Raw genomic sequence first — 18,392 nt, 5'->3', positions numbered from 1 at the left:
TTACTAAAGGACTGCACCGGGGTTTTGTGCAGGTAAAATGGAAGAAAATTGAGTGTTTGGTCTCCTGCAATACAGAATGTGTCTTAACGTGTTCCTGTTCAAAGACACAAAATATGGGAGGAAGTAATGGAAATGTATACAAACAGCCTGCTGCAGCTGATTTCTCACTGAAGACTGACCACTGCAGCAGAGGAAACTGAGTCTGACATTTAACGTTTGGGAAAAGTCAAATGTGTAAAACTGTTGTATCACACTGACAGAGGGAGAGAGATTATAGCAGAAACAGTGAGAGAGGGAAACACAGATGAAAAGATGCATTATGAAGATATTTAGCAGAGCTCTCTGTTCAGCACCACAACACAAGACAAAAGAGCAGCAGTCTGTTATTTTTCACAAGTGGACTTTTCTTACTGACCAAAACACATTGTGTGAATCCTTGTGGTCTAACAAATATGTCAAATCCATTTCCCTCCTCATGAAACATTTGCAAAGTCGATTTTTGAAGCTAGTATTTTAAATCCTGCATTGTTTACATCCATGTTTACTAGTTTGCACTCTTCTTCTTCTTCTCTGCCTTTGCTGGCGCATTGTTGTGTCTGTCTTATTACTTCTGAACCCTTGTAATTATATTATATATTATTTTATTTAAATCAAATGTGCTGAAGCTCAGAGCCTGAAGAACAAAACACTGTGTAAATGTCCAAATACTGACAGTCTGGACTGTTTATGTAGGGAAAGAGCTGCATCAACTTGTGAGCTGTCGGTTGGCCACCACTAATGTCATGTGTAATAAAGAATGTGTTCATGTCAACAGAGAGAGGAAGAGGAGGGGTGTTTTTGTGGAGGAGCGGCTGTCCTGCTGTTCTTTGTGTCAGGACGTCCTGAAGGATCCAGTCTCTACCAGCTGTGGACACTGGTTCTGCAGACAGTGCATCACCTCATACTGGGACCAGTCTGCTCCATCAGGAGACTCCTCCTGTCCCCAGTGTGGAAAAAGATCCAGAACAAGACCTGGACTGCAGACAGACAGTCAGACCAGCACTGTACAAAGTAAGACTTAAGATCTGTCTGCTGATGTCATCATCTCTGAAAACAGGACATGAATCTACCTCCTCTATCCTGCTGAAAATTAACACAGTCAGACATATTTCTTTTTAATTATACATTTTTTTCTTCTCTTTCAGCAGAAAGTGGTCTGCAGGAGGTTTTAGATGAACATAAGAACAGTCTGAGAAGGAGATGTGAATGTGTGACTGAAGGAACTGATGAAGCAGGAAGTGAAACCCTCCTCAACAGGATCTACACTGAGCTCTACATCACAGAGGGACAGAGTGAAGACGTTAATACCCAACATGAGGTGAGGCAATTTAAAGCACCTTCCAAGATGGAGACCCTCCATGACACTCCAATCAAGTGCCATGACATATTTAAATTCTTAACACCCAAAAAGAAATACAAAAAGAAATGCAAATGTTTACATTTTCCATTAAATTCCATTTCCATTAAATCCTCACCTGACCAAGAGAAACACATCAGAGTTGTTCTGACGAACGGTGTCGGTGGCGTTGGAAAAACCTTCTCAGTGCAGAAGTTCACTCTGGACTGGGCAGAGGGCTCGGAAAACCAAGATGTCAGTCTGGTGATTCCGCTTTTGTTCAGGGAGCTGAACTTGATCAAAGATGAGCAGTACAGTCTGCTCATGCTGATCCATGATTTCCATCCAACATTACAGAAGGTCACAGCAGAGAAGCTCGCTGTCTGGAAAGTTTTGTTCATCTTTGACGGCCTGGATGAAAGCAGACTTTCACTGGATTTCAAGAACAGGAAGGTCGTGTCTGATGTCACACAGAAGTCATCAGTCAACGTGCTGTTGACAAACCTCATCGAGGGGAAGCTGCTTCCCTCGGCTCTCGTCTGGATAACTTCCCGACCTGCAGCAGCCAATCAGATCCCTCCTACATGTGTTGACAGGGTAACAGAAGTACGAGGCTTCACTGACGCCCAGAAGGAGGAGTACTTCAGGAGGAGATTCAGTGATGAAGAGCTGTCCAGCAGAATCATCTCACACATCAAGACATCCAGGAGCCTCCACATCATGTGTCTCATCCCAGTCTTCTGCTGGATCACTGCTACAGTTCTGGAGCACATGTTGACTACAGACCAGAGAGGAGAGCTGCCCAAGACCCTGACTGACATGTACTCACACTTCCTGCTGGTTCAGACAAAGAGGAAGAAGCACAAGTACGATGAAGGACATGAGACAAGTGCACAGGAGCTGATGGAAGCTGACAGGGAACTTCTTCTGAAGCTGGGGAGGCTGGCGTTTGAACATCTGGAGAAAGGAAATGTCATGTTCTACCAAGAAGACCTGGAGCAGTGTGGTCTTGATGTCACAGAGGCCTCGGTGTTATCAGGAGTTTGTACAGAGATCTTCAAAAGAGAGAGTGTGATCTTCCAGAAAACAGTCTACTGCTTTGTTCATCTGAGCGTTCAGGAGTTTTTGGCTGCAGTCTACATGTACCACTGTTACACCAACAGGAAGACAGAGGTACTGGAGGACTTCCTAGGAAAAAAACACAGTTACTCATCTCTGGATGACTTCCTGAAGAGAGCCATGGAGAAATCTCTGAACAGTGAAAATGGCCACCTGGACCTGTTTGTTCGATTCCTTCATGGCCTCTCTCTGAAGTCCAACCAGAGTCTCTTAGGAGGCCTGCTGGGTCAGACAAAGAACAGTCCAGAAATCATCCAGAGAACCATCAACAACCTGAAAGTGATGAATACCGAAAGAATCTCTCCTGACAGAAGCATCAACATCTTCCACTGTCTAATGGAGATGAATGACCGCTCGGTACATGAGGAGATTCAAGAGTTCCTGAAGTCAAAGAACAGATCAAAGTATCTCCCTGAGATCCACTGCTCAGCTCTGGCCTACATGCTGCAGATGTCAGAGGAGGTTCTGGATGAGTTGGACCTGAAGAAGTACAACACATCACGGGAGGGACAACTGAGACTGATCCCAGCTGTGAGGAACTGCAGAAAGGCTCGGTAAGTCCAGATGTGATTATCAACATTATAAAGCTTCCATCAGTATTACACAAAAGATTCACACATGCACACTATCAAAGTGTTAAACAGGTGTTACACCTGCTTGTTGCCAAAGTTATACATGAGTAGTGCTTCACTACAAGGAGTACCTGCAAGCACATTCACATGTGTCAAGATATCCTCATCACAAGGAAAACATTTCTATTCACATTAATGTTTTTATTTTCATAGTGATGAGGATATCTTGACACATTGATTATGTCACTGGTCATTTTGATATAAATATCCTTCATTTCCCTCCTGTGGGTATTTGTCTGAGGAAGACCTGTAATCAGTTGAAATGTTACCAGTAAATTTAAATGGAGCAGTGATTCCAGTGTGTGAGTTCTCCTTGTATCCCAGTTGAATAGATTTTGTATCAAGCACCTATCCCACTGAGGGTTTGTGGATGTGAACACGACGACTCTGACTTATAGTGCTTCACTTCAAATGTTCTTCACATGTTCAAATGCTATGAGAGCAAGAAAATCTTATTATTATTGGTGTGTTTATACCTCACATTAGTAAACAGTTATTCTGTTTATTTATAATGATTTTACAGTTTATTGTTCACCTTCTAGTTTTCTTCCTTTGGGTTTAAAACAAATCCAGCAGAATACCTTCAGGTTTCAAGATTTTGTTGAAAATGTTTAAAGAGTCATTATTTCATCACAACAGACAACAGTATTTTCCAGTGGACAGTACCTGCTGTACCTTTCGTTAATGTGTCCGTTTATTTTTATATACAGACACATACATGTAATATCTGTGATCTGCTGCAGCTACCAGCTTGTATGAAGCCTGAGAGGCGAAACCCAGGGCATAAAAAGTCTACAAAGCTCTTCCTGCTGATAACACTTAATTGCTGTGAGTGCACGGTGATAATTGAAGAGACTCAGTTTAGAGCTGCTGAGGTCATATGAACAAGACAATTTCATTTGAACTTTGTGGAGACACTCTGATATGATGAGTGCTTCTCATGATCTTTTTTTATGTCTTCTTTCTCCTCGGGTGACCCGGATATTGATCTGGAAATTGGTCTCATCATGAAGGATGTTTGAATTTGCTTATTTCTGTTTGGAGGAGAGAGGAGGCTGCCCGAAGGGGGGAGTAAACAGTACACAAGATCATCCTTCATCGTTTATCAAACTGACACAACCCTTTATTTAAAAATTTGTAGTGATTAGACGCAGCAGCTGATCGGACTGATCTGATATTACATCACTAACATCTCAGTTTTATATCAAGACAAATAACAGAACCAACTCAGGTGTAAGATCATTCCCAAGTTTAGATTTGATTTGTTTTCTGATCTATTTAAAATTTTCACTGTAGGCCTGATTAATAAAGGAAGCATAAAACAACTTCCATCATTCCCTAGAAAGATTTTTATTTTTTTATTCATTCTCCTCATTTACCCTGTGTCATGGATGATATAGTAAGGGAGGAAAGGTGAGTCTGCTGTCTGTCAGCAGAAAACACATTTTAATTAAATATCAGTTTCTGTGAGGCTGAAAATCCCTGTGCGTCAGGTATGTTGTGAAGAGCAGAGCAGGTGGACCCAAACACAGGAGACTGCAGGCAACAGGAACTTCAGAACAAAACTGAACTGAACACAGAACAAAGGATCCAACAAGACTGAACTGAAAACCAAGACTTAAATACAAACGAAACTGAAGAGGGGATGAGATTCAGGTGGAGCAGCAAATACAAAGTAGTGTCTGATATTAAAAAGACAATTACATCTGATTGACAAGAGCCGTGACACTGTTTACATAAAAGTTGGTAAACTCTTCAAGTAAAGGCGTGGACTGCCCGTCCACCTCAAGGTGTAATTATCAGTCTTTACAGCTTGAGCACCTGGTGTGGAAGTTAGTATGCACACAGACTATCTCAGTGGGCAGGACTAACGAGGCTTATGTAGAGCAGGTGTGGAGGGAAAGTGAGGAGGGAAAAGCAGGCTGGGTAGGAGTACATGAACACAGGACGGAAACACAGAGCAAACAGAAAACCAAAAACACAAAAAACACAATGAGACAGATAATGTTTCTATAAAATAAAATGCAGTAGTGTCTCAGATTACATTTTCCTCATAACAATTCCTTAAACTAAACACATGCTCCTATATAACAGCAGTGAGAAAGGTGAAACTGTCTCCTGATAGTTTGTGTGTAGGGAGATGGGTGGGAAGCTCAGGTGAGGGGAATGAGGTGATTGCAGTGATAGCAGGGCAGACGGGAGTGGCATAGTACATCTGATGTTGAACACAAACTATATACATACATCACTACTATGGTGTAATAAGATGCTCATAAAAACTGGCAACTCATCGTATGAATGAGTAAAATTACATGAGCAAAAGGACTGGATAACAGAAGTGTAACACATAAATGATGATGGATAAATACAACCTAAGAGAGTGATGTCTAGATGAAGAGTAACTAAGCCAACACTAAACAAGCCGCTCCATAACCAGCACTGTACATGACTAGATAGTCACATAAAGCAGTGAGGAAGAAAGTTGGTGTGAGTGAGACGTGAACTCAGTAGAGCCAGACTCACTCAGAGCTGAGAGGAAGATGCATAGAGCCAGACTGTGACAAGGTAGAAAGTAAACATTGATTTCAGATGTATTTACATACTTTCCCTTTCCTTAAAACAAATAAGCTACAAGTTTAAATTATTCCTACAAATTATAAGACATTCTCATCATAACATGAATTATTAAATAATGAATTTACAAACAGAATATTAATGAATGCATATGCAAATAACAAATATATTTTAGAAAAAGTTGCTGCCAGTAGAAATGTGTATTCAGTGTCTGAGGTTACAAACTGTTTGATGGAACTGTTCACAATATAACATGCAGATGTTTGTCAAAGACTTTTTTTTTAGGAGAAACATGCAGAGATATTTCATGTCGTCTTTTGTCATGTTGGAGGACATCACTACATCACTGTGCTGGCAGTGGTAACTGTGCGCCATTATTAATTTTTTAGACAGTACATCACATTTAAACTCCAGCACATCAAAAGACACTGAAGAGCTGTTAACACCTGTAGACTGACAGCTGACGTCACTTCAGATGACGCCTGAAAGGAAAGGACGTCCAAAAACATGTTTCCTTGATTCTTCTTTCCTCACATCTTTTCCTGCATCTCTCCCTTGTATCTTAGGTAGGAGGGACTAAGACACAAGGATACGACTCAAGTGAGCAAAGCAAGGAGACATTTAAGACAAATAAGAAGCAATCACTGTGGACTTTATAGAAGCATAAATGCAACTCCATTGTCTTTGCCTTTGTCTGCAAGATGAAACCAAAACAGAGAATCCCATTAAAAAGTCTGCAGTGCAGCAGCAGAGAGAGTGAGGAGAGTTACTGAATAACTCAACTTTGATTTGAAGGGTAAATCACAACATGACACGTTTATATTGCTTTCATTTTCAGACGCTTTTGTCCAAAGTGACTTACATTTTTTTACATACACGTACAATTTTGGATTGAGTGTGTTGCTCAAAGACACTTGGACATGTGGACAGAAGGAGCTCAAGTTTCAAACCACCAACCTTGTGATTAATGGCCGACCAGCTCTGCCAATAGAGATAACTGAGCTATTCATCACATCTTAGTTTGTTTAGTGATCAAAATGCCTAGAATCTATATTTATCATTAAAGTGTATATTGTATGTATGTTATCTGCATTACAGACTTGTTGGATGTGGACTCTCAGAGACTCACTGTGAAGTTGTGGCTTCAGCTCTGAAGTCCAACCCCTCCCATCTCAGAGAGCTGGACTTGACTGACAACAGGCTGTCTGTCTCAGCAGTGAAGCATCTGTCTGCTGGACTGGAGAGTCCAAACTGTAGAGTGGAGACTCTGAGGTCAGTTCACTGACTGTCTGTTACTGTTGTTGATCTTAATGTTTAACAACTGAACCTAATTTATGTACATACATAACTTACATCCATGAAGTTATTTTTTCCCATATTTTCATTTTTTTTACTGTGCAAAGTTTAGTCTGTAGTTATAAAAGATGACTGATTCTTAAAGAAACTGTAGAAAATGTCCACTGTTAGTTGTTCAGTCAATTAATGTTCATAATTTTTGGTAAAGAGTCACATCTGTATACAGAAGATCCTCTCAACTAATATCTGTTTTAAATGGATCAAGTTTTCTTGATGAAGGAGAAATATTTTTTTATTATATTCTTTAATGTGTTTTAATGAATAATGTCTGATCATTGATATTGATCCTTCAGAACACACACACACACACACAGACAAGGACACAGAGATCAATGCAGGTGTCCTCAGAGTCTTCAGTCCACACTGTAGACTGGAGACTCTGAGGTCAGACACCATTTCTTACTGCTGTGCTGAGATTAATTTGATGTGACAGTTGTGGTGACACTAAACTGCAGACATAAAGCTGATATTATGCTGATCCACACTGAGGATCTTAATGGGAAAGTCTATTTTCTTCTTCAGTGGTTTAGTCCATTGACTGTGTTAGAGCAATGCTGAGCTGCACATTTAAAACCTTCATATAACAAGAAAAATCTGCACTGGATAATTCACTCTGAACTTCTGAAACTTTTTTTGTCTTTTATATTTAACAGTTTTTAACCTGCATCCTGTTGGGTTCAGGTGTTTGGAGTTTCTGTCTTCTAAACTTTAGAGCTGGACAAAAAATAAATAAAATAGATGTGATTAATTGCAATTCTTATTTGAATGATCAACAATCGATTCTTAAAATCCAGAGAAAACTTTGCATTTGCACCTTTACTCAGTGAACATGTGTACATGTACACTGTGTTGTGTGTATGCAATGGTCACTTATTGTAAATGGTTCAGTTAGAACTGCGTGACGTATAAAACGTCTACCTTGTGGAAATCGAGTTATTACAATGTGCACAAATATCTTATTTCAAGTTTAAAAGTAACGTAGATGCTAGCTGCTATATAGCTGCCCTGAGTCATGACAGTCCCATAGAAGCACAGCGGAAGGAAGATTGAGGTGGACGAGCTTGAAAGAGACAGCGGGAAGAAACCAGGAAGAAAACAGAAGAAAGAAGAAGAAATTTGAAGTTGCAGTGATGATAGAGAGAAAGAAAGAGAAATCCACTTGGCTGGAATAAAACTGACTGGGAACAAGGACAGATTTGGAGTTCTGTTGAACAAAAATTCAAGTCACAAGTTGTATTAAGGAGAAACTTGGCGATGTCAACTTAATTGATGTTAAAAGAAATGGACTGATCATTGTTGGATGTGTTTCATAGACAGAGCTGAAGAAGTTGTAAATATGAGTTAGATGGTTAGCAGGTGTCATGGTGTCATAAAAACTGGCAACTCATGGTATGAATGAGTAAAATTACATGAGCAAAAGGACTGGATAACAGAAGTGTAACATATAAATGATCGTAGATATATACAACCTAAGAGAGTGATTTCTAGATGAAGAGTAACTAAGCCAACACTAAACAAGCCACTCCATAACCAGCACTGTACATGACTAGATAGTTACATAAAGCAGTGAGGAAGAAAGTTGGTGTGAGTGAGACGTGAACTTAGTAGAGCCAGACTCACTCAGAGCTGAGAGGAAGATACATAGAGCCAGACTGTGACAAGGTAGAAAGTAAACATTGATGTAAGATATATTTACATATTTCCTCTTTCCTTAAAACATATAAGCTACAATGTTAAATTATTCCTACAAATTACGAGACATTCTCATCATAACATGAATTATTAAATAATGAATTTACAAACAGAATATCAATGAATGCAGATGCAAATAAGAAATATATTTTAGAAAAAGTTGCTGCCAGTAGAGATGTGTATTCAGTGTCTAAGCAGTTACAAACTGTTTGATGGATCTGTTCACAATATAACATGCAGATGTTTGTCAAAGTTTATTTCAGGAGAAACATGCAGAGATGTTTCATGTTGTCTTTTGTCATGTTGGAGGACATCACTACATCACTGTGCTGGCAGTAGTAACTGTACGCCATTATTAATTTTTTAGACAGTACATCACATTTTGAACTCCAGCACATCAAAAGATACTGAAGAGCTGTTAACACCTGTAGACTGACAGCTGATGTCACTTCAGATGACGCCTGAAAGGACAGGACGTCCAAAAACATGTTTCCTTGATTCTTCTTCCCTCACATCTTTTCCTGCATCTCTCCCTTGTATCTTAGGTGGGAGGGACTAAGACACAAGGATACGACTCAAGTGAGCAAAGCAAGGAGACATTTAAGACAAATAAGAAGCAATCACTGTGGATTTTATAGAGGAATAAATGCAACTCTATTTTCTTTGCCTTTGTCTGCAAGATGAAACCAAAACAGAGAATCCCATTCGCAGAGAGAGTGAGAAGAGTTACTGAATAACTCAACTTTGATTTGAAGGGTAAATCATAACATGAGGTTTACATGGTTACAGGTTTACTTTCATTTTCAGACGCTTTTGTCCAAAGTGACTTACATTTTTTTACATACATGTACAATTTGAGATTGAGAGTGTTGCTCAAAGACACTTGGATATGTGGACAGAAGGAGCTCAAGTTTCAAACCACCAACCCTGTGATTAATGGCCGACCAGCTCTGCCAATAGAGATAACTGAGCTATTCATCACATCTTAGTTTGTTTAGTGATCAAAATGCCTAGAATCTACATTTATTATTAAAGTGAATATTATATGTATGTTATCTGCATTACAGACTTGATGGATGTGGACTCTCCAAGACTAACTGTGAAGTTGTGACTTCAGCTCTGAAGTCCAACCCCTCCCATCTCAGAGAGCTTGATCTGAGTTACAACAGTCTGTCTGTCTCAGCAGTGAAGCATCTGTCTGCTGGACTGGAGAGTCCAAACTGTAGACTGGAGACTCTGAGGTCAGTGCATTGACTGTCTTTTACCATTGTTGATCTCAATATTTAACAACTGAACCTAATTTATGTACATACATAACTTACATCCATGAAGTTATTTTTTTTCCATATTTTCATTTTTTTACCATACAAAGTTTAGTCTGTAGTTATAAAAGATGACTGATTCTTAAAGAAACTATAGAAAATGTCCACTGTTAGTTGTTAAAGTCAATTAATGTTTATAATTTTTGGTAAAGAGTCACATCTGTATACAGATGATCCTCTCAACTAATATCTGTTTTAAATGGATCAAATTTACTTGATGAAGGACAAATATTTCTTTATTATATTCTTTAATGTGTTTTAATGAATAATGTCTGATCATTGATATTGATACTTCAGAAAACATACACACACACACACACACACACACACACACACACACACACACACACACAGACAGGGACACAGAGATCAATGCAGGTGACCTCAGAGTCTTCAGTCCACATTGTAGACTGGAGACTCTGAGGTCAGACACCATTTCTTACTGCTGTGCTGAGATTAATATGATGTGACAGTTGTGGTGACACTAAACTGCAGACATAAAGCTGATATTATGCTGATCCACACTGAAGATATCAATGGGAAAGTCTATTTTCTTCTTCAGTGGTTTAGTCCATTGACTGTGTCAGAGCAATGTTGAGCTGCACATTTAAAACCTTCATATAACAAGAAAAATCTACACTGGATAATTCACTCTGAACCACTGAAACTTTTTTGTCTTTAATATTTGACAGTTTTTAACCTGCATCCTGTTGGGCTCAGGTGTTTGGAGTTTCCGTCTTCTAAACTTTAGGGCTGGATAAAAAATAAATAAAGTAGTTCTGATTAATTGAAATTCTTATTTGAATGATCAATAATCAATTCATGAAATCCAGAGAAAGCACGGTGTCATAAAAAGTGGCAACTCATTGTATGAATGAGCCCACCTATATACAAGTGGGATGCTGAATCAATGCATTTAAATTAATATTTTATCTTTATTAATGTAAACTTATACATGATGACTGATAATGCATTGAAGAGAAATTTTGTGGGGCAGGCACCACTAGCTGTCGAATGTGCCTGTACTATAACTGAGTGTCACAGAGAAACTGACAGCACATTTTGCAAAAAGTATCAAAACTCGAAAGGTTCGATACATTTACATGTATCAACTCGAAGGAACCGAAACTGTGAAAAGAATCTGTCCACCCATCACTAAAGGGTAAATCACAACATGACAGTTTTACATTACTTTCATTTTTAGACGCTTCTATTCATTTAGCAGTGGTGGTGCACTGCTGCTAAATTACGAGCGCTGCTGCTAAAATTTCAGATGATCATTAATATCAACAAGCTACTAATGATTTTCACTCACACACTGTGCAACATCCTACATTATTGTGGATTTTCTTTAGTCATCCTCCCTCTCTTCGTTCTTCAAAGGACATCTACGTGAAAGGTACAAGAGTAGCATAGCTCCGTTAGGGAATAAGGCAGTGCGTATGTATGTGGGTATGTGTGTGTAAATGTGCACGTGTAGTTGCGCGAGCACAGAGGGTGAGTGGCAGAAACATGACGTGAACACAAGCGGAGTTTAGCAGTAAGTTGTAAATCTGGCAGTAAATGTACAGTACAGACTGTTTGTCGCTTAATAAATGCTGCAGCTCCTCAAGACAAAGAAAATACACACCTATTGAAGGGGGTTAGCCCCTAAGTTAGCAACAACGTGTTAGCTTAACTTGACCAGGCTCACTTCAGGTGGACTAACTTTTAAGGTGGACCAGTAATACTCATTTTAGTGTCAATCTCAGCAGCTGTTTAACAGAGAACGGAGAAATGTCTAGCCGATGAGTATCTGTCTTGAGTTTTTGATATGTCCCCCACATATGACAACAACTAGAATCTATATTTATTATTAAAGTGTATGTTATCTGCATTACAGACTTGATGGATGTGAACTCTCAGAGACTCACTGTGAAGTTGTGGCTTCAGCTCTGAAGTCCAACCCCTCCCATCTCAGAGAGCTGAACTTGAGCTCGAACAGGCTGTCTGTCTCAGCAATGAAGCATCTGTCTGCTGGACTGGAGAGTCCAAACTGTAGACTGGAGACTCTGAGGTCAGTTCACTGACTGTCTGTTACTGTTGTTGATCTTAATGTTTAACAACTGAACCTAATTTATGTACATACATAACTTACATCCATGAAGTTATTTTTTATCCATATTTTCATTTTTTTACTGTACAAAGTTTAATCTGTAGTTAAAAGATGACTGATTCTTAAAGAAACTATAGAAAATGTCCCCTGTTAGTTGTTAAAGTCAATTAATGTTTATAATTTTTGGTAAAGAGTCACATGTGTACTCAGAAGATCCTCTCAACTAATATCTGTTTTAAATCGATCAAATTTACTTGATAAAGGAGAAATATTTCGTTATTATCTTTATTATACACTTTAATGTGTTTTAATGAATAATGTCTGATCATTGATATTTATCCTTCAGAACACACACACACACACACACACACACACACACACACACACTCACACACACAGGGACACAGAGATGAATGCAGGTGACTTCAGAGTCTTCAGTCCACACTGTACACTGGAGACTCTGAGGTCAGACACCATTTCTTACTTTCTTAGATTTGCACCTTTACTCAGTGAACATGTGTACATGTACACTGTGGACAAACTTGGCGATGTCAACTTATTTGATGTTAAAAGAAATGGAATGATCATTGTTGGATGTGTTTCACAGACAGAGCTGAAGAAGTTGTTGGAAATATCAGTTAGATGGTTAGCAGGTGTCATGGTGTCATAAAAACTGGCAACTCATTGTATGAATGAGTAAAATTACATGAACAAAATGACTGGATAACAGAAGTGTAACACATAAATGATGATGGATAAATACAACCTAAGAGAGTGATGTCTAGATGAAGAGTAACTAAGCCAACACTAAATAAGCCGCTCCATAACCAGCACTGTACATGACTAGATAGTCATATAAAGCAGTGAGGAAGAAAGTTGGTGTGAATGAGACGTGAACTCAGTAGAGCCAGACTCACTCAGAGCTGAGAGGAAGATACATAGAGCCAGACTGTGACAAGGTAGAAAGTAAACATTGATGTAAGATATATTTACATATTTCCTGTCCTTAAAACATAAGCTACAATGTTAAATTATTCCTACAAATTATAAGACATTCTCATCATAACATTTAATATTAAATAATGAATTTACAAACAGAATATCAATGAATGCAGATGCAAATAAGAAATATATTTTAGAAAAAGTTGCTGCCAGTAGAAATGTGTATTCAGTGTCTGAGCAGTTACAAACTGTTTTATGGATCTGTTCACAATATAACATGCAGATGTTTGTCAAACAGTTTATTTCAGGAGAAATATGCAGAGATATTTCACGTTGTCTTTTGTCATGTTGGAGGACATCACTACATCACTGTGCTGGCAGTGGTAACTGTACGCCATTATTAATTACTTAGACAGTACATCACATTTAAAGTCCAGCACATCAAAAGACACTGAAGAGCTGTTAACACCTGTAGACTGACAGCTGATGTCACTTCAGATGATGCCTGAAAGGAAAGGACGTCCAAAAACATGTTTCCTTGATTCTTCTTCCCTCACATCTTTTCCTGCATCTCTCCCTTGTATTTTAGGTGGGAGGGATTAAGACACAAGGATACGACTCAAGTGAGCAAAGCAAGGAGACATTTAAGACAAATAAGAAGCAATCACTGTGGACTTTATAGAAGCATAAATGCAACTCCATTGTCTTTGCCTTTGTCTGCAAGATGAAACCAAAACAGAGAATCCCATTAAAAAGTCTGCAGTGCAGCAGCAGAGAGAGTGAGGAGAGTTACTGAATAACTCAACTTTGATTTGAAGGGTAAATCACAACATGACACGTTTACATTACTTTCATTTTCAGACACTTTTGTCCAAAGTGAATTACATTTTTTTACATACACGTACAATTTTGGATTGAGTGTGTTGCTCAAAGACACTTGGACATGTGGACAGAAGGAGCTCAAGTTTCAAACCACCGACCCTGTGATTAATGGCCGACCAGCTCTGCCAACAGAGATAACTGAGCTATTAGTCACATCTTAGTTTTTTTAGTGATCAAAATGCCTAGAATCTATATTTATTATTAAAGTGTATATTGTATGTATGTATGTTATCTGTAATCACAGATTTCGTGCCTGTGGACTCTCAGAGACTCACTGTGAAGTTGTGGCTTCAGCTCTGAAGTCCAACCCCTCCCATCTCAGAGAGCTGGATGTGAGCTACAACAGTCTGTATGATTTAGCAGTGACACATCTGTCTGCTGGACTGGAGAGTCCAAACTGTAGAGTGGAGACTCTAAGGTCAGTTCATTGACTGTCTGTTACTATTGTTGATCTCAATATTTCATAACTGAACCTAATTTATGTACATACATAAACAAGGTTATTTTTTTCCATATTTTCATTTTTTACTGTACAAAGTTTAATCTGTAGTTAAAAGGTGACTGATTCTTAAAGAAACTATAAAAAATGTCCACTGTTAGTTGTTAAAGTCAATTAATGTTTATAATTTTTGGTAAAGAGTCACATCTGTATACAGAAGATCCTCTCAACTAATATCTGTTTTAAATGGATCAAATTTACTTGATGAAGGAGAAATATTTCTTTATTATGTTCTTTCATGTGTTTTAATGAATAATGTCTGATCATTGATATTGATCCTTCAGAACACACACACACACACAGGGACACAGGGGTCAATGCAGGTGACCTCAGAGTCCTCAGTCCACACTGTAGACTGGAGACTCCGAGGTCAGACACCATTTCTTACCGCTGTGCTGAGATTAATATGATGTGGCAGTTGTGGTGACACTAAACTGCAGACATAAAGCTGATATTATGCTGATCCACAATGAAGATCTTAATGGGAAAGTCTATTTTCTTTTTCAGTGGTTTAGTCCATTGACTGTGTCAGAGCAATGTTGATCTGCACATTTAAAACCTTCATATAACAAGAAAAATCTGCACTGGATAATTCATTCTGAACCACTGAAACTTTATTGTCTTTTATATTTGACAGTTTTTAACCTGCATCTTCTTGGGTTCAGGTGTTTGGAGTTTCTGTCTTCTAAACTTTAGAGCTGGACAAAAAATAAATAAAATAGATGTGATTAATTGCAATTCTTATTTGAATGATCAACAATCGATTCTTAAAATCCAGAGAAAACTTTGCATTTGCACCTTTACTCAGTGAACATGTGTACATGTGCACTGTCTTGTGTGTATGCAGTGGTTACTTATTGTAAATGGTTCAGTTAAAACTGCGTGACATGTGAAATGTCTACTTTGTGGAAATCGAGTTATTACAATGTGCACAAAAATCTTATTTCAAGTTTAAAAGTAAGGTAGATGCTAGCTGCTATATTAGCTGCCCTGAGTCATGACAGTCCCATAGAAGGATGGTGGAAGGAAGATTGAGGTGGATGAGCTTGAAAGAAGCAGTGGGAGGAAATCAGGAAGAAAACAGAAGAAAGAAGAAGAAATTTGAAGGCACAGTGATGATAGAGAGAAAGAAAGAGAAATCCAGACAGATTTGGAGTTCTGTTGAACAAATATGAGGTCGCGAGTTGGATTAAGGACAAACTTGGCGATGTCAACTTAGTTGATGTTAAAAGAAATTGGTTGATCATTGTTGGATGTATTTCACAGACACAGCTGAAGAAGTTGTTGGAAATATGAGTTAGATGGTTAGCAGGTGTCATGTTTCACACTTCATAGAAGAGTTCCAGTAAGTTGTTGACAGTCATTGAATGATCAGGATGAGTGACGTAGAAAGGTTTGAAACAAGTCCAGGGGCCAGATACATAAACGATACGTATGCACAAAAACCACGCACACGCCATTTCCCGCACGTAAACTGGTATTCATAAACACAGAATGGCACAGCTATTCTGGCTGGTGGAGAAACTCGCTGGTGCAACACAATTTAGTGAAACTGCACTTCTTCTTTCCCGTTTGTTTCATTGACAGCTGTACAGACTGATGGGGCAGGTGACCAATTGATATGAAAACGGCTGGTTCAGGGTGTGTCTTCATCCATTTATGGTTAATTGTGGGAGTGGAAATGAGGCTCGTGCACGTGAGCCCAGTTCCTCAATGATTGAGATTTATAAAACAGAAACATGCGTATGCGCGGCTTTATAAATCTGAAAAGAATGCGTCTGCATGTTTGTGGCTTCATGCGTTCACACAGTTTTAGTCATGAATCTACACAGAGTTTTATGCATCTGGCCCCTGGCGTGTTGCATTTTGAATGAGAAATCCTGTCTGACAAAGTATTCTTAGATCATATCAGTTACCCAGTAAGGCTGTTTGTTCCCAAACCCATACAGTGCAGACGTATTTGGAAATTTGGACACAGCTGGCTTGTGTGTAGACATGATTTGGGGATATGTGGTTAATGTGGAGATGAGACATGCAGCAGCAGAAACTGTGAAAAAGATCCCCAGTGTAATCAGTGTGGGGGGAGACATGAGGCAAGCAGACTGTCCAAAGAGAAAGAAAGAGATGGAAGTCATGAGGATCAGGTCCAAGACAAGGCTGAACCATGAGGAAGCAGATAGGAATGAAAAGATTCAAGAAGTGAAGGAGAACTAATCAGGTAGGAAGCATAATGAATATTGTTTTTGTGAGGACAAGATGAAGTTCTGAGCACTTCTGTCCATGGTGATTAACTGTGCCGCTGAGGCAGAAAGAAAATCTGAGAGAATAGAGATTATTACTGGAGAGGAAGTGCAGAGGCTGCTGAGAGGCTTTCAGACTCTCTCAGAGCCTAGATTGAGAAGTTATTTTAGAGAATGGGATGAGGGTAGGAATAAATATATTAGTTTTATTTTATATATAATCCTTTACATTAAATAGGAGAACTGAATCTTATTTTCAATCCAGTAGAAGGCAGTAATGTAACTGACTGTGTTGCATTATGGGATAGCACTTATGTTTTTTAAATGTGCATAATGATGAAGCCCTTGCAAGTGATGCAGGTCTTTTATTATTCTTGCTCAACTGTTTTGCACATGTAGGCCTAAAAATGTTTGAGTCTTTTTGCATTTTTACTTGTGTTTGGCTGCACAACATGAGTTTGTATAGATGGAGTCACTGGTGGAGCTGCAGAGTTTAAGAAGTGAAGTCACTACGTCTTTCTTGAAGTAGCAGCATGTTTTTTAAATGTGCATAATGATGAAGCCCTTGCAAGTGATGCAGGTCTTTTATTATTCTTGCTCAACTGTTTTGCACATGTAGGCCTAAAAATGTTTGAGTCTTTTTGCATTTTTACTTGTGTTTGGCTGCACAACATGAGTTTGTATAGATGGAGTCACTGGTGGAGCTGCAGAGTTTAAGAAGTGAAGTCACTACGTCTTTCTTGAAGTAGCAGCATGTTGTCATTAATATTAATGAGAGCTCTTTTTCACTGTTTGTATTTGACAGTTTTTAACCTGCATCTTGTTGGGTTCAGCTATTTGGAGTTTCCATTTTATAAACTTCTACATTCTTGTGTTTAAAAATATGTATATTTTCAGCTGCTCTCAGATCCTCTGAAGGCTGTTCCAGCAGCTTCTAAACCTTCTTCACATCTGAACAGATTATGAAACATTGAATGATTTAAAAAAGGAACTTTGTTTTCTAAAGTGACGTCACTTATTCTTTATTCAGATTGTGGGACTGCAGTTTATCAGGGATCAGCTGTGATTCTCTGGCCTCAGCTCTGAAGTCCAACCCCTCATCCCATCTGAGAGAGCTGCATCTGGGAGGAAACTACCTGAGAAGTTCAGATGTGAAGCTGCTGTCTGATCTTGAGGAGAGTCCAGACTGTAGACTGGAGACTCTGAGGTCAGTGGAGAGTTGGAGTCAGTCTGTGCTGGTTTCAGCAGTATTGTATTAAACACAGTTAGTATCAAAGCAAAGATCCAGTATTTCCTGGTGAACCTTCAACCATCTCAGTCGCTGCTTTCCTCAGTGAAGCTGTGAGAGGAGAATGGTGACAGGCTTCAGGATTGGACAGAAAGACAGAGAGAGAGAGAACAGTCAGCCAATCAGATCAGCCAGAAGCTTGTTGTGATCATGTGTTTGAGTTGATGTGAAGACGACTGTTGTTGTTGTGTTAATGTCTGCAGGAAATAAAGCTGGATTACAACTGACAGCCTTACAAGATGTATAGAGACAGTGGTCCTCATCATCAAACTGTCCTACCATCAAGTCTGATCTGAAAGTGTTTGTTCTCTCATTTCAACACTAAAGAATTGATCAGTTCATCTTTGTCAGAGCTCTAAGATCAGTCTGACTGCAG

The 18,392-nt window shown here is 38.9% G+C and overlaps 1 protein-coding gene across 8 annotated transcripts in view; it reads left to right on the top strand.

Annotated features, from left to right (window-relative positions):
- Positions 1-18,392, top strand: part of LOC121896762 (NACHT, LRR and PYD domains-containing protein 12-like) — a 46,426-nt gene that overhangs the window by 27,052 nt on the left and 982 nt on the right. For 4 of the 8 annotated variants that reach the window (XM_042410748.1, XM_042410752.1, XM_042410754.1 and 1 more), the window contains 5 exons: positions 6,799-6,972; positions 9,816-9,989; positions 11,953-12,126; positions 14,234-14,407; positions 17,759-17,935. In XM_042410748.1, coding sequence (XP_042266682.1) covers positions 6,799-6,972; positions 9,816-9,989; positions 11,953-12,126; positions 14,234-14,407; positions 17,759-17,935 — 873 coding nt within the window. Of the gene's footprint in view, positions 1-814; positions 1,051-1,184; positions 1,358-1,525; positions 3,049-6,798; positions 6,973-9,815; positions 9,990-11,952; positions 12,127-14,233; positions 14,408-17,758; positions 17,936-18,392 lie in introns of all 8 variants that reach the window. The other 4 variants (XM_042410755.1, XM_042410750.1, XM_042410749.1 and 1 more) reach the window with 4 other exon arrangements.

This window comes from Thunnus maccoyii, chromosome 5 (assembly GCF_910596095.1).
Source record: "Thunnus maccoyii chromosome 5, fThuMac1.1, whole genome shotgun sequence".
NCBI lineage: Eukaryota > Metazoa > Chordata > Actinopteri > Scombriformes > Scombridae > Thunnus > Thunnus maccoyii.
The sequence above is the reverse complement of the archived record's forward strand: the minus strand, read 5'-3'. Positions and strand labels throughout refer to the sequence as shown.